The following is a 13,679-nucleotide window of genomic DNA, read 5'->3' as shown; positions in this document are numbered from 1 at the left end:
GTACTGTGGGCCACATGATATCTTATGTCTGGCTGGGCTGGCTGGTATTGAGGCGCGGGATGGTAAGTATTTTCGTGGTTCTTAACCATTAGGTGATGATTCCGGGGTGCATTTTAGTACATCATTTACTCAATTGCATACCCGATCGATTTGGTAATTGGGAAGGTGAGTAATTGGGCAGGAAGTTGAAGAAGAGAAGATGGTTCAATTTCTAGGAACTTCTTTTGCAGAGGGGACCGCGAATATTACCATCTGCGCAGCGCCGTCCCGTGGTCGAGACCGGCAGCACAACTTTCCCCTCCATGCTTTGTGGTGCGCATGTGTTGTGTGGAGGGGGACAGATGTGCTCGAAGCAGGCCGTGGCTTCTCCTTCTTGGCCGAAGACTCGTCAGTTGCTAAATGTCTGTTCAGTGCGTTACACTGTATGACAGAGAGACGGTCTTTTGCCCACAACAGTTACTCCCTCAAGAGATTTGAAAGAAAAAAACGCAAAGAAATTTTGTGATTTTTTGCACACAAAAAAAATCCGCATCCGGAATTTAGTTCGGAAAAATCCGCCTTTAGGAAAATCCTAACCTAAAACATTGAGTGATCCTTAGTGACTATCGTGCGTGCACTGGATAATACTGAAAGTGTGTGGCTTTTTTTTTTAAAGTGGAGTACTTCGTGAGAGGATTTATCTTTTAAAGGATTACGCGTGAAGTGACCCCACCCCTTACCCCAACTTACAAAAAAAAAATGGTGATCCTCACCCAAAGTGGCCTCAAGTGATCTTCCTCGATCGTGATCCTAGCGGATGCCCCAAAGATGCATCCCCGTGAGTGCCCAATTGATGGATTCTGAAATAAAGCAAAAGGATATAAATTTTCTCTGTGAAAAAAGGATATAATCTAGTGTTGAGAAAAACCCACCCTAAACACCGTTCAAAGTTTTTCATTTGTGGATTAACCCTCCCCGACAACGACATCCATCTGCAACTATGAATTGGATTAATATCACTTTAGCCCTCTGGATCCTAACCATATCGTTGGTTGTTCAGGTAAGATCGCGGTATTCGTCCTAGATGACATAATTCCGTAAAAGTCTCATTTGTTGCTGATCTCGTGATCCTCATTCTATATGTGTGATCTTGTGGTTCAATTTAAGCACTATTTTTAGTAAATTTTCACTCCATCCACATTTCGGGACTTCGACACTTTAACTTCTTTTATGCTGAAATCATGTGCCCTGAGGGCTCGGCGATCTTATTTTCTTGCAATCTGAACTTTGTGATCGAGCGATCATGTGCTAAAGTTTTAAAAGAAATTGTTATTGTTCATTAGTAAATATCAATTCGTTTTTTTTACGATTTAATTCTATCAGTTATGGGATCATAATTTAAGGCAGCGCGATCTTGTGTTAAAGTTCCAAATAAGAATGTTTACAACAAAACTATTCTATATTTTTTCTAAATTTAGACTTTTTCAGTGTTAGTAATCTGTCTTTAGTTACTATGATCTTCACTTTGCGACCAAGCGATCTGGTGTTAAAGTTTTAAGAAGAATAATTATTTTTTGTTATATTATCAAGATCCCCATTTTTGTATATATTTCGGATCTAAAATACCCAATCTCTTAGAATTAATTTGATCTTCTGGCGATCTTCACTTTGTGATCGTGCGACATTGAAGTATAAAAATATTTTATCATTGATCAGGAAATATGATAGTCTTTCTTTTCGGCTCAATTTAGTGTCATGGTTTTGGGAATTTAACTTTTGTGTCTTTTGTACTAAAATGTCTCATCCGACCTTAGGGATTAGTGTTACTTTCTCGTAATCTTTGGTGTAGTGCGAACTTTTGCTTAATTTTCTAAAATGTATCATCGTTATCCGGCAAATATAACCTCTTTAGTCCTTTTCAATTATGTAACGTTGTTAAAATTCTAATTGCTAAAGACAGTTAACACAAAAATGTTACATTAAGCCTCATGGTTTCTTCAAACTTGAGGAGTACACAACTAGTTGACCTTTTATCAAGTTAGGAAGATACATAATAAATTTAAATTCTTTCAATTTTCTTAAATTATTAAATCAATTGCATTTGTTAATTTTTAAAATAATTATGATATAAAGAAACGACGGGTGAATCTCCATTCTGAATAATTAAAGATCAGTTCTACTTTTGTTCTCAAGATTTTTATCGTGGAATATTCCATCTAGTTAAAAAAAATGATTTATCATTCTTGGAAATATAAAATTCTTTCTCTTTATTAATTTATCTTAGAATCTCTGATAAGGTCTTAAGGATCAGTTATAACTTTATTCGATATTTACTCACGATCTTGCGATCATGTATTCGTTTTTGCGATCTTTAATTTTTTTTTTAAAATCCTTTTCATTAAAGTCTTTAATTTTTCTCAGAAAAATAAATTCACGATCTTTTCAATTATTTTTTGCTCACTTTTAATCACATTAGAAGATCTTAAGCAGGTCTCATTTAGCCTTCGAAAATTGATGATCTTCAATTCGTGATCGTACTATTAACATTTGTAAAACAAAAACTAGATATAGTTATTGCTGATATTAATGTAATCGGGATTTATGCTGAAGTACCTCATATGATCTTTCTGTGATCTTATTTTCATGCGATCTTCATTTTGCAATTGCGCGATCATAGATGAGAACGAACAATTCATAGTTTTCTGTTTTATTCTACTGACTATTTTTTAGTCAAATCGGGACGAAAAGTTTTCTCTCTTATAACATTTTTGCTAAGTGATCTTCACTTCAGTCCTAAGACTTAGTCACGTGGTTTACTTTTAATATAATTTAAATTCTAAACTTTAGAGAAGCTTCTTTTTAAATCAGGGTTCTAAAAGTACTATTAACTAGGAAACTGCCTAGTGGAGTAAATACGGACGTATACATAATTAACCTTTACACTATTGAACTGAACTGTTATCTGTAATAGGCAATTAGAATATTAACTAGGAAGCAATTAAACGTGAAGAATCTTAAAATTCAGTTATTCTGCTTTTTGATTAGAAATTTAGAACCCTTGGGAACAAGGTTAAATCTTGAGTCTCTAAAACCTGTGTTACGTTCGATATTCAACTTGCAATCTTATTCTGCAATTTCCAATGAAGTACGATTCTTTATTGAAAATTGGAAATTCGCACTTTTCTGCTGAATAAGTGTCTCATATTCACGATCCTCTTTCTGCGATCGTGGGATTATCACGATCATATGAGGGTTATCACTCAGATGACATGTCCCAGTAAATGTCCAGCACTTAATGCCACATCGATCGATACACCTTAAGATTAATAACGTGTCATTTGCCACTAAAATGCAATTAATGTGGTTCGGCTTGTCAATGTTGTCTGCCCAACGTGATTTTGAAGCAAATTGAAATGAGCAAAACCGCTAGGATTATCTCCAATCGAAGTTGTAGGCACCGTAAATAGAATTTGATGGGCAGAGCAATAAAAAAAAGATTCGTGTTAAGCCATCAATATTGCACAAATTGGATGGCACTTTGGATCACTTCCTCTCGTTTTGTTAGGTTGACAAATGGTAGATCATTGTGGTGTCTTAGGAAAAAACGTGATCTACTAGTGATCTTCATGTTCAAATAGGCTATTCTTCACAGTCTAATGAGTTGAGAGATGAAAAGAAGGTGCAGCGTTCAACCTTTTGACGATTATTGGATTTATTTGAAAAAGAACTGGAAAAAAAAGAAACATTAAATGCAATCAATTAATGAGCTGGTTTTTTAGCCAAAGTGCAAGAACAGGAAAAAAATCTCTATAGTCCATCGTTGTTCTTTCTCTGAATTTTGCTCATTAAATGCACAAGATGCCTCTCTTGTGGTTAAATCATTTTTTTTTGTGTATTCCAACTCTCAATACCTTGCACCAACTCTAAATCACAACTGGAAATGAGAAGTTGAGGGAATATTATCGAGTCTATGCAACATCTCGTACAAACGTCTTGTGAATCCCGGCAAATAAAACATGCCTCCAATGGTACAAAAAATTCCTATATTATGCCCCATGCACACATACAGTCCATGGGCTTAGGCACAAGAAGATGCGGCTAAAGAGGATGGATGAATAAAGTTGGAACCAGAAAATTTTTCCTCCCGGTCTCCGGTTTTCCTCTTGTAGTTGTGTGACCGTTTTCTGTCTCAACCCAGATGCTGGCATCTGCGGTAGTGCGATCGAGACAAGATGATCCACTCCAGTGCAGAGGCTAAACATCTCTCGATCTTCTTGAGCTCCAACACAAAGTACCTTTGATTGTGTTGGGGACACCCATACAACCGTACCACAAACGGTGATCGAAGTTTCTTCTTTTAAAAAGAACGAATTGGAATTGTTTCCCACGGCATGCGATTCGCCGGTCAAATCAGGGTTGTCCTCGTGAATTTTTGCTGTCAAAACTTTTTTTGACAAGAATTTTCACTGTCAATTTTTTTTTTGGCGGGAAATTCAACGAATTCAAAATTCCGCTATTCGAATATTCTCCCATGTTCTTATATAAATTCTCAATTGAGTGGGAGGTTTTCCAACTCTTCTGCCACGTGCTCCGGTCACGTGTCCCCGTTTCCGTCAATTTTTCGCCCCCATGACCGGAATTTCTCATGTGAAAATCCATTCCCCATATGGACAAAATGCAGAAAATGTCCAACCCTGGACTCTAATCACAGCTCATCGAATGCTTTTACCATTTTATTGTGTGTTCAGAAAAACGGATGAGTATGAAGGCAGGAAAGAAAGAGAGAAAACCAGTCTGATGCACAAGTTGATGAAGGAGACAAAAATTGTGCTATATAAATAGCCCACCCGAAAAAAAAAGAAGTATAAAATAAAAGAAGTCTATTTGTATAATAAAATGTAAATGTAGTTCCATGATAAAAAATTGATTTTAAAAGTATAATTAATTGCAAGCGATTAATTTTATTCAATAGAGAGATGGGGTTTTTGGCTAAGTTTTTCGAGGCACATGTGTGAGGCAGAAAAACGACTAACATCAATTTGTGTGTCAATATTTCCTCATTTTAGCTAATTAAGATCGCAATGATCATTCTCACTCTCGAATTTAGAAGCCATGTGATCGAATTAAATTTCCATGCTGATGTTGCCCTTGTAGAATGGTAATTGATCACAAGTGATATTCCTCTTTTGCGGCAAATGGCTTTTGCACGATGCTCGATCGTGGTGATCATGGTCGGTAAAATGGACAAAAAATAATTTATGCCACCTACTTTATCACTTATTTCTCTCTTTCTTTGCTCAATTGTGATCCACGGGAGCCATAAATATTACGGGTGTCATCGATAAATCACAAGTTAGTGGCTTGGATTTTTTTTTACAATGCTCTTCACCCAAGAATTTCATACACCATCTGAAAAATATGCGCAAAAAAGTCTCCATGAAAAATGGACGGGGAATACAATGAAAATGATATCCTCCTTTTCACGCTTCTGACCCCCGCAAGAAGATTTTTCCACCTTAAGCCACCTTTTGACAAAGCCCGCGAGATCGTGCCGGAGGATCTTTCTTATTACCCCCCAAAAGTACCTACTCAAGAAACGCCTGGAATTTGTCGAAGAGTGTGAGATTTTCAATGGCATAAGTCAACAGTCTCAAGATCTTATGCTAACTTATTTGTTTTAAAAAGTTTCTCTATTTATAGACTCTCTCGCTCTGTCCCACGAAAATTTCTTTTAACTCCAAGGCGCTCCTCTTTCTGTCTTCCCCCCTGTCTGCCCCCCGCCTTTCCCTAAACCCAGAAATAGCTTAAAATTGGCGTTTGCGCCGCGACGTGTCTGCAAATCTCTGCAACATTTGCAAAATCCATCCCAAAAATGCTCCATTGTCGTTTCTCAAATTTTTTTTAATCGCGCCAAATTCACTCAGAGAAATTTCATTCTCAAAATCATGGGATTAGCGTGTGTTTATGAATTAAATCCGATTTGATTAAATTACAAGTAACGCCCCATTAGGTTCCTTAACAGATTTTAATCCGCCAAAAGATTTTCATGCTTGATTTTTGCGTAATACGAGACGCTTTGTGAAAAGTGACACATGTCAATTTGAAAACATAATTCTTTTTGATTTGTAAATTGTGACAAATTTTTGCCTTGTTTCTGTATTTTAGGGCTTTTACATTTTAATAAAGTGAAAGAGTTGAATTGCGCTTACAGTGTTAAGATAAAATAAAAATTAAGCTATTTTCGAATTGGGATTCAGAAGAAATTGAAGTGTAATAAGTCTTAAAATTGAAATAAAAGACTATGATTTTTATGGTTTCGTAACTTTCCCTTCACAATTATTTTTTAATTAAACATTCATGAAGACATAACATCGTAAAAGTTTATATTGAAGTTTTATTCCAAAGATGGAATTTTGATAGAGTGAAATAAAGCTGTTAGTCAGATTTATAAAGATATATCTATTTATTAATTTATTCATTTTGTAATTAGACAATTACTTTAAATTTAATTTCCAAAGAGAAAATTAATCGTTATGGCTCCGGCACACCTTTTAGATCAGGAAAATTGCATGAAGTCGAAATTCGAATTCCTTTCTTTCTCACATGCTTTGAATATGTCTATCTCATTCTCTTGTACTCTTCTTCTTCTTTTAAACATCACTCCAAATTCAATTTAGCTCAATAGAATTTGGTATGCGAAAGAATGAGATAGTAATGTGCAAAACATGTGAGAAAGAAAGGAATACCAATTTCGACTTCATGAAATTTTCTTGATCGAAAAGGTGTACCGGAGCCATTATCTTCTAATTTAGTAAATTAAAATCTTTATTATAAAATGTATTTGACTTAATACGAATTTAAGAACTGTAGTGTAGAAGGTTTTTCTTTGGGAATTTGAATTCGGACACCTTTGAAAAAGAGTTTTTTCTCCTTTTTTAAATTCAATTAAAAATTAAACCTTCTATATTAAGCAATTTAGCTTTATAATTGGTTTATTCCAATTAATTATATCACGGTAAGATCCAGTTCAACTAAAAAATAAGAAAAAAGTTTTATTTAAAAAGTGCTCCGCTTCGTTCTAGTTTCATGAACACATTCTTCAAAAATCTTTAAGAATTTACATGATAATTTTTGTGGAAACTTCTTGAAACACCAAGAAAAGGTTATCTAAGACCGTTTTAATCTGAAATTTAAGGCTCCACCAACTTCATTAAACGGTCAAAACCCTAAAATACCTTATTTTCTATTAAAAATTTCGAAATGTCAAAGAGAATTTAGTAGAATCTGCAATTTCTAGAATTATTAAGAGAATAATCCAGTTCTAATTAAATGTTTTATCTCACTCATATTTTTTTCTCTTCATTTTCTTTGATTGACAAAGCTCAATTAATCAAATCAAAAATCATACGTAGCTAAAAAAATATGATATGAAATATTTCACTTCATGTGAATTATGCTTAAGTCCTAAAAATATTTTTCAAGCTCTCATTAGTCATCAAGACATTTTTAACAACAAAAAAAAACTGCCATCACTAGTCACATTCCAATTCCAAGAATCTCATTTTCTCTCAGTGTTTTTCCTCCTTGTGGAAAAAGTCATCTTAAAAAAAAAAGAGTCCGATCAGGGAATTTGTGGAAAAAGTAATCTAAATTTAGCTACTGAGAGTGGCACAACTCTATAAAGGCATGAAGGTTTCCTCGAGCGAAAAGTAACGTATTTGTGGTCGTCGAGACATCTCTCGAAGGACTCCCCCTCTTGAGAGTGCAAAAGACTTCTGGGGCTGTTGAACATGATATTGTTGATCTTTCTCTGACATGTCAGAGAGGAAGGAAAAAAAGAGTTGACGACAGAAATTGCAGTGGAAATAAGAACACTGTGTAAACATCTATGGAGTGGTATGATGTATCGGAAATGATAACCACTTTTTTTCCAATGGCCCTTTTTCTTGCACCAATCGGTAACATGAGATTCTCAGCATTCTCACTCTTGAGACTTTCATAATCATCGGTGTTTTACTGATCAATATAAATTGCCGTTGATGCGAGAGGGAGATAGTCAGGGAGGGCAATAAACAACACTCTAATCGCTCAACTTGTCTTTAAGTCATGCCAGGGGAGATCTCTTTGGTCTGTAAGAAGCCCCAGCTCCCATCGAGGAATTTTGCTACGGCCTGGGTCTGGGATGCAAGGGAAAGTTTCCATGCAGAAGCATACTGGCAAGGAGAAAAAAAAACATAGAGAAAACATACTTTCAAATAAGACCAAAATCAAAAGTGCATAAATTGCAAAAGTCTATAAACATGCTCGAGTCTTCTCAAATACAATCATTTTATCTCTCTTACCGTCCTTTTTTTTGCGTGTTACCTCCATGGCTCTATTTCCTCCTGGTGATCCACTCTTTGGAGCAAGAATCTCACCAAGATACCAATTGCCATGTAATGCCTTTCTTCTCCTTCAATCCAAACCTCGTGCTTTTTGCTCTCAAGACTCTTGTTCGTGGTTCGAGCAAAAAACTAAAAAGAAACAAGACCCCAATGCTCCACATGTTGGTCTTTTTGCCAATTTACCATCCACATCCTTCACCCTTTTCTTTAGGACTGTTGGCTCTCAAGATGAGAGACTTATGCTGGATTGCGTGTGTACACTTAATACAAAAGCAATCTTTAAGTCCGAACGAAGATGGGGCTGAGAGAAAGAACTCGTGAATACACAAAGAGGTGGAATATGATGATCTCGATGCACCTACTTTATATTAATTTGAGAGATTGGCGAGAGAAACCATTTGACTTTGTTTCTCAATGAAAACACTCTTGGATGCCAAAAGGAAGACACCAAAGAAATCTCCACAGGCAAAAAAAACACTCAAACACTTTAAAAATAATTTAGTTAATTCAAAAGAATCGGTAGTTACTAAGAGATAAGATTAATTTGGGTCACACCAGAGATAGATTTGTAAATCATGCAAAATATTGTTGTTTTTATAATTAATTTTACAAAATTGAATTAGTTGAAATTACTATTTATTAGTTAATTTAGTCAATTAATACAAGAAGTTAATCATGTTGATTAAAGTTTGATTCTAACCATTAAACATTGCTTCCAAAGAACAACCGTATTATGTAAACGTAATTAATTTATTTGTTATCAGTATTATTTACACTAAGTTAACTTCGTTGGAATTATTAAACATTTCTTGTTAAAAAAAACATTCAAAGGAAGAATCTGCTTTTGGGAAACATAACAAAATAGTTGATAAAATACTAAATTGGTTTGGTTGAAATTACTAATCGTTAATTACCTCAGAAGAGAATGGCAATAATTTATCCATAATTACTGACAATTAATCTTGAACAGAAGAGAACTCCAGAAAGAATATTTGATTTTTTAAATACTACCATATTATGAACAATTTTAAAAAGTTATAATATTTCTTGAAGGTAGAAATCTACTTTACAAAACTTTTTGAGCCTGTTGCTTATACTATAGCTTAATTGTGATTACAAATCATTAGTTCACTGAAAAGATATTATTATTAATATTTAAGTTTAGTTATTTTGGTAAAAAAAATAATAAGAAATAAGTTTCGTTTTTTAAAATGAACTAAAATCATTGTTGTTAGTACAAATTTTACATGTTGGGTTAGTTAAAACTACTAATTGTCAGATAACCGGCTTAAGAAACCGTATTAGGAACAGCTTTTGAAATGATTGATTAGTTGTTAATCAAAGATTTGTTAAATTTCTAAAGGCTAGTAAATTTGATTAAGATAAAGAAACAATCAAAATAATTTTCAATAAATAATTTAAAAAGAAAACTTTTAAGAATCAGTCTTGATTTTACTTATTTTTATTCATATTTTTTAAATACGTTAATTGTTCTCAACGGTCTCAACTAATGTTTTTAGTCAATAGTACCAAGAGTTGTATTTCTGTGAGTGTGTGCATAAATCTCCAGCCTCCTATTCCACTGTGGCTACTTCACTGATGATGATGAAGGTGCTTTGGATTATTCGACGATCATGGGAACAACTAACACATGGGGGGCTCTTCAGAGATGTGCAAAAAATAAGATTTGCACGAATCTTTCTCTCTGGATACTGAACATTCAACTTTTTTTCTCAGTATTTCGCCAGAAAAATCCGGAGTAGCGATTGCAAGGTTAAAATTACGATAAAAGGTTTAACGTAGAAATTATGAAGTGTCGGGTGAGGAAGAGCTCCAGCAAAAGAAAGAAGCTCCCAAAAAAGATAATTTTCATAAGTGCCTAAATCACACGCACATCAGTATCCTGTCGCTGTTCCTTGACGTTTTTCAATCTCTAAGTTCTTTTTGAGATTTAAAATTTTGTGAATGAAGCCATCACGACACGCGCTCACGTGAATCACTCCTGAGGATGGTGCTATGAGGGAAATTTTATTGTAAATAAGTTCAAATATTTATTTTGGCACATTTACAATTGAGGAGAAAGAGAAGAGGCGATGATGAAGACAATGATGATCCACAAAAACAAACATATTTAAACAAGCATCTCAAAAGAAATTTTTATTTATGTGATTTTCACAAGAATACGCGCATGGGCTTTCATTTGTCATGCCGCCGTTCAACTAATATTCCTCCACCTCTCTCTGACCAGGTTTTTTTTCCTATGGATTATCTTCTCGGGTGCTTATTGAGAATTTCTTCTAATTAACTCCATCTCTCATCTGCGAGGAGTTTTTTTCGGGTGAGAACTCATGTATCTCTCTATTTTGAGTGTTATGCTTCACCAGTCGCACTTATGCACACACTCAGAGAAATCTATACAATTGATATGTTTGGGAAGGCTCAAAATGTGCTTCAAAATTAACACCTGCTTGAAGACTGTTAATAAGTTTGGTAATAATCATGAGGAAGTGCGATAAAGAGATATTTTTAGCAATATACTCGCTTATTATTTTAATCCCGAAACAATGTGACAGAAATCGGGTGATGCAATCATATAACTTTTTTTGTGCTTTATACAGAGATCCCAAAGAAATTTACTGCTAAAATTGGACTAAATGGAGCCCATGTGGTGGAATTTATATTGCAATTGTTCTCAACACGTGATAATTTTATATTCCACAAGAGTTTTGGTTAAGACCATTTAGCCATTTATTCTGAAATTATTGATATTATTAAACTCTCATTTTACACAAAAATGTGATTATTACTGTTAATTTTCAAAAATTAGTACTGAAAATTAATCAAATAAAATCAACAAATGAATATTATTGTAGTTAATGCGTTATTCTAAGTGAATCAAAGGAAAATAAATTTTTCTTTGACTTCTTTCCTAATAAGAAAAAATGAAAGAAAAATTGTTATAGAAAAATTATACCTTAGAATTGTTAAGTAATGCGGGTTACAAACTGGAAATTGAACTTCTTTTACCGAATATCTCTTTCAATAAAAACCGAACATAGAGAAAAATGAGAGAGAAACAAATTAAAGAGTTCAAACCGTGTTAAAAAAATATATATTTTACAGAAAAATAGATATATGAATAAATTTGATTCTCGAAATTCTTATCACCTTTGGGTTTTAATTTTGCTAGAACTAGAGATATTATTAGGGGATACTGGGGCACCACCAAACACGGGGTAGCACCAAACACTATGTTTTATTTCTAAACTACTTGAACTTCCTCTACCATTAATTCAGTGGACAAGCATCCCTATAATGCCTGTAAATTTCTATAAGTCTTGTCCTCTGAAGTCGAATATCTGATTTAAAAAAATCGCAGTGTTTGGTGCTACCTCGTGTTTGGTGGTGCCCCAGTTTCCCCTAAATGATTTTGTACCTATATGAGACTAATTTAGCCGTATAAATTGGCATCTTTGCTTTAGTAAGATGTAGGGTAGGCCCAGTTACTTAATATTCATGATATAGAAATATTTACTTTGTGATTTGAGAATTAAAGACAATCTTGAGCTATATTAAATTTATATTCAGGTAGATTAATTTGTACTTTTTTTAAAAATTTATTCCTAATTTTACCTATCTTATCTATATTTATTCACGTTAACTCTCAGTGCTTCAATATTAGCCCTTCTATAGCCAAGTTCGTTACATAGTTTTCAAGATAAATGCTTTATTTTACATTTTTCTGCAATTCTTCCACTTCTTGTAAGGTGAAATTTTAGTTTTCATACGAAAAAAAATATTTATATCGTTCTCTACGCTTTTCGCGAAAAAAATTCTTACTTCAGAATCATTAACGGTTTGAAAGCAAAAATTTAATCAATCTTCTACATTTTACCATATCTATCTTTAATTTTCACCCGTTTTAATTTTAACTTAAGTCAGTAAAAACATAAGATCTAACACAGAACTTTCAGAAGGCTGAAAGTTTAACCTTATTTAGGAAAATCTTCAACTGCATTTTAAGAATTCTGAAGATTAATTGCCATTGAGTCTTCTAATTTTTATTACAAGCCGAAAGACGGCTTAATGTGATTATAATCAAAATTGAATTGTATTCTCGGTCTTTTGTGGAATAATTTTTTACTCCATATAATCAAAATAATGATTAGGTTACATTCCCGTTAGTTTCTCACTAAGTCGTCTCTAGACTTAAGCCGTAAGTTTGTCTAGTGCATAAGAACCCAACACATAATTTCCTAGAGCTTTCAATATCTTGTTTATTGGATTCTTAAGATTTAATCAACAAATTATAATACTCGGTTTAAGGACAAAGCCTCAGTCAGATCAACCGTTGGTTATCAGTTTTTTAAAAGTATCCTATGTTTAAATTTTACCATAATTTCGCTTGGTATCAAAATTGAAGTTAAACCGTATGGCTAAGCCTCCAGTCTGAAAAGGCCATTACAGCTTTATTAAACTCTTAGATTTTTTTAAATTTCATAATTTAGGATTATGTGAGGCCAATTGTTCTATTCAATTTTAAACAATCACTGCAAAACTTTCTGGAATTGAAGTTCAAGACTAAAGACCCTAATACACACAATAATTAATATAAAATATAAATTATTTTAAGCGGAACTTTTATGAAAATCCTTTGCAACAGTTTTGAGTAAAGCCGTGTTTTGACTGATTTTTGAATCTGTGAGAGCTATTAGGCAAGAATAGGTTTTCTCTCTTCATTTTTACCAAATTCGCCCCTGATTTCTCCGAGTACAGCTGGGAGGAATCTTTTGGCGGATTGGACAGCAGCCAAAGAGGAGCGGGAAAACTCACGAGGAGCCTGTCCATTGCGATGGAAAGTAGGTTATCAGAGAGTCAAATACAATTGCGCGATTTACAAGAATGTCCCGTGTGTCAGCTGAGGCTCATTTGTGGCTGTTCTGGTGAGCAAAATGCGATCTGAAGGAGATGGGCATCGACTTTTCAATGGGTATCACTCTTGGCGAATGCCAACTGAGGGACGTCACATGAGATGCACAAGTATAGTTGGACAATGTTACCTGGGTAGATTACGCGGGAATTGTGTGTGACATTTGACATTTTGTCACGATTTGCAAGATCGCTGTTGTTCCAGGCTGATTGAGGTTCTGGTCACTGGTTAATTGCCTGAAAATTCTGACCTCCCTGTGAGATCCGCGCTGAATTATATATAGTCTTGGTCTTTTTTTTCCCAAGAAATCAATTATATGAGAATACTCGCATACACAAGCCATTAATTGATGTTGAATCACGCTTCTGTCTGCGGCACTTTTTACA

The 13,679-nt window shown here is 34.1% G+C and overlaps 1 protein-coding gene across 3 annotated transcripts in view; it reads left to right on the top strand.

Annotated features, from left to right (window-relative positions):
* Positions 1–390: 390 nt before the first annotated feature.
* LOC129810402 (neurogenic locus protein delta) overlaps positions 391–13,679 on the top strand; it is a 54,417-nt gene continuing 41,128 nt past the window's right edge. For all 3 annotated transcript variants that reach the window (XM_055860872.1, XM_055860865.1, XM_055860859.1), the window contains exon 1: positions 391–1,039. In XM_055860872.1, coding sequence (XP_055716847.1) covers positions 980–1,039 — 60 coding nt within the window. In that variant the 5' untranslated portion in view covers positions 391–979. The remainder of the gene's footprint in view (positions 1,040–13,679) is intronic.

The sequence above is a fragment of the Phlebotomus papatasi genome, chromosome 1 (assembly GCF_024763615.1).
Source record: "Phlebotomus papatasi isolate M1 chromosome 1, Ppap_2.1, whole genome shotgun sequence".
NCBI classification, from domain to species: Eukaryota; Metazoa; Arthropoda; class Insecta; order Diptera; family Psychodidae; genus Phlebotomus; species Phlebotomus papatasi.
Note: the sequence above shows the minus strand (reverse complement) of the source record. Positions and strands in the feature narration are given on the sequence as shown.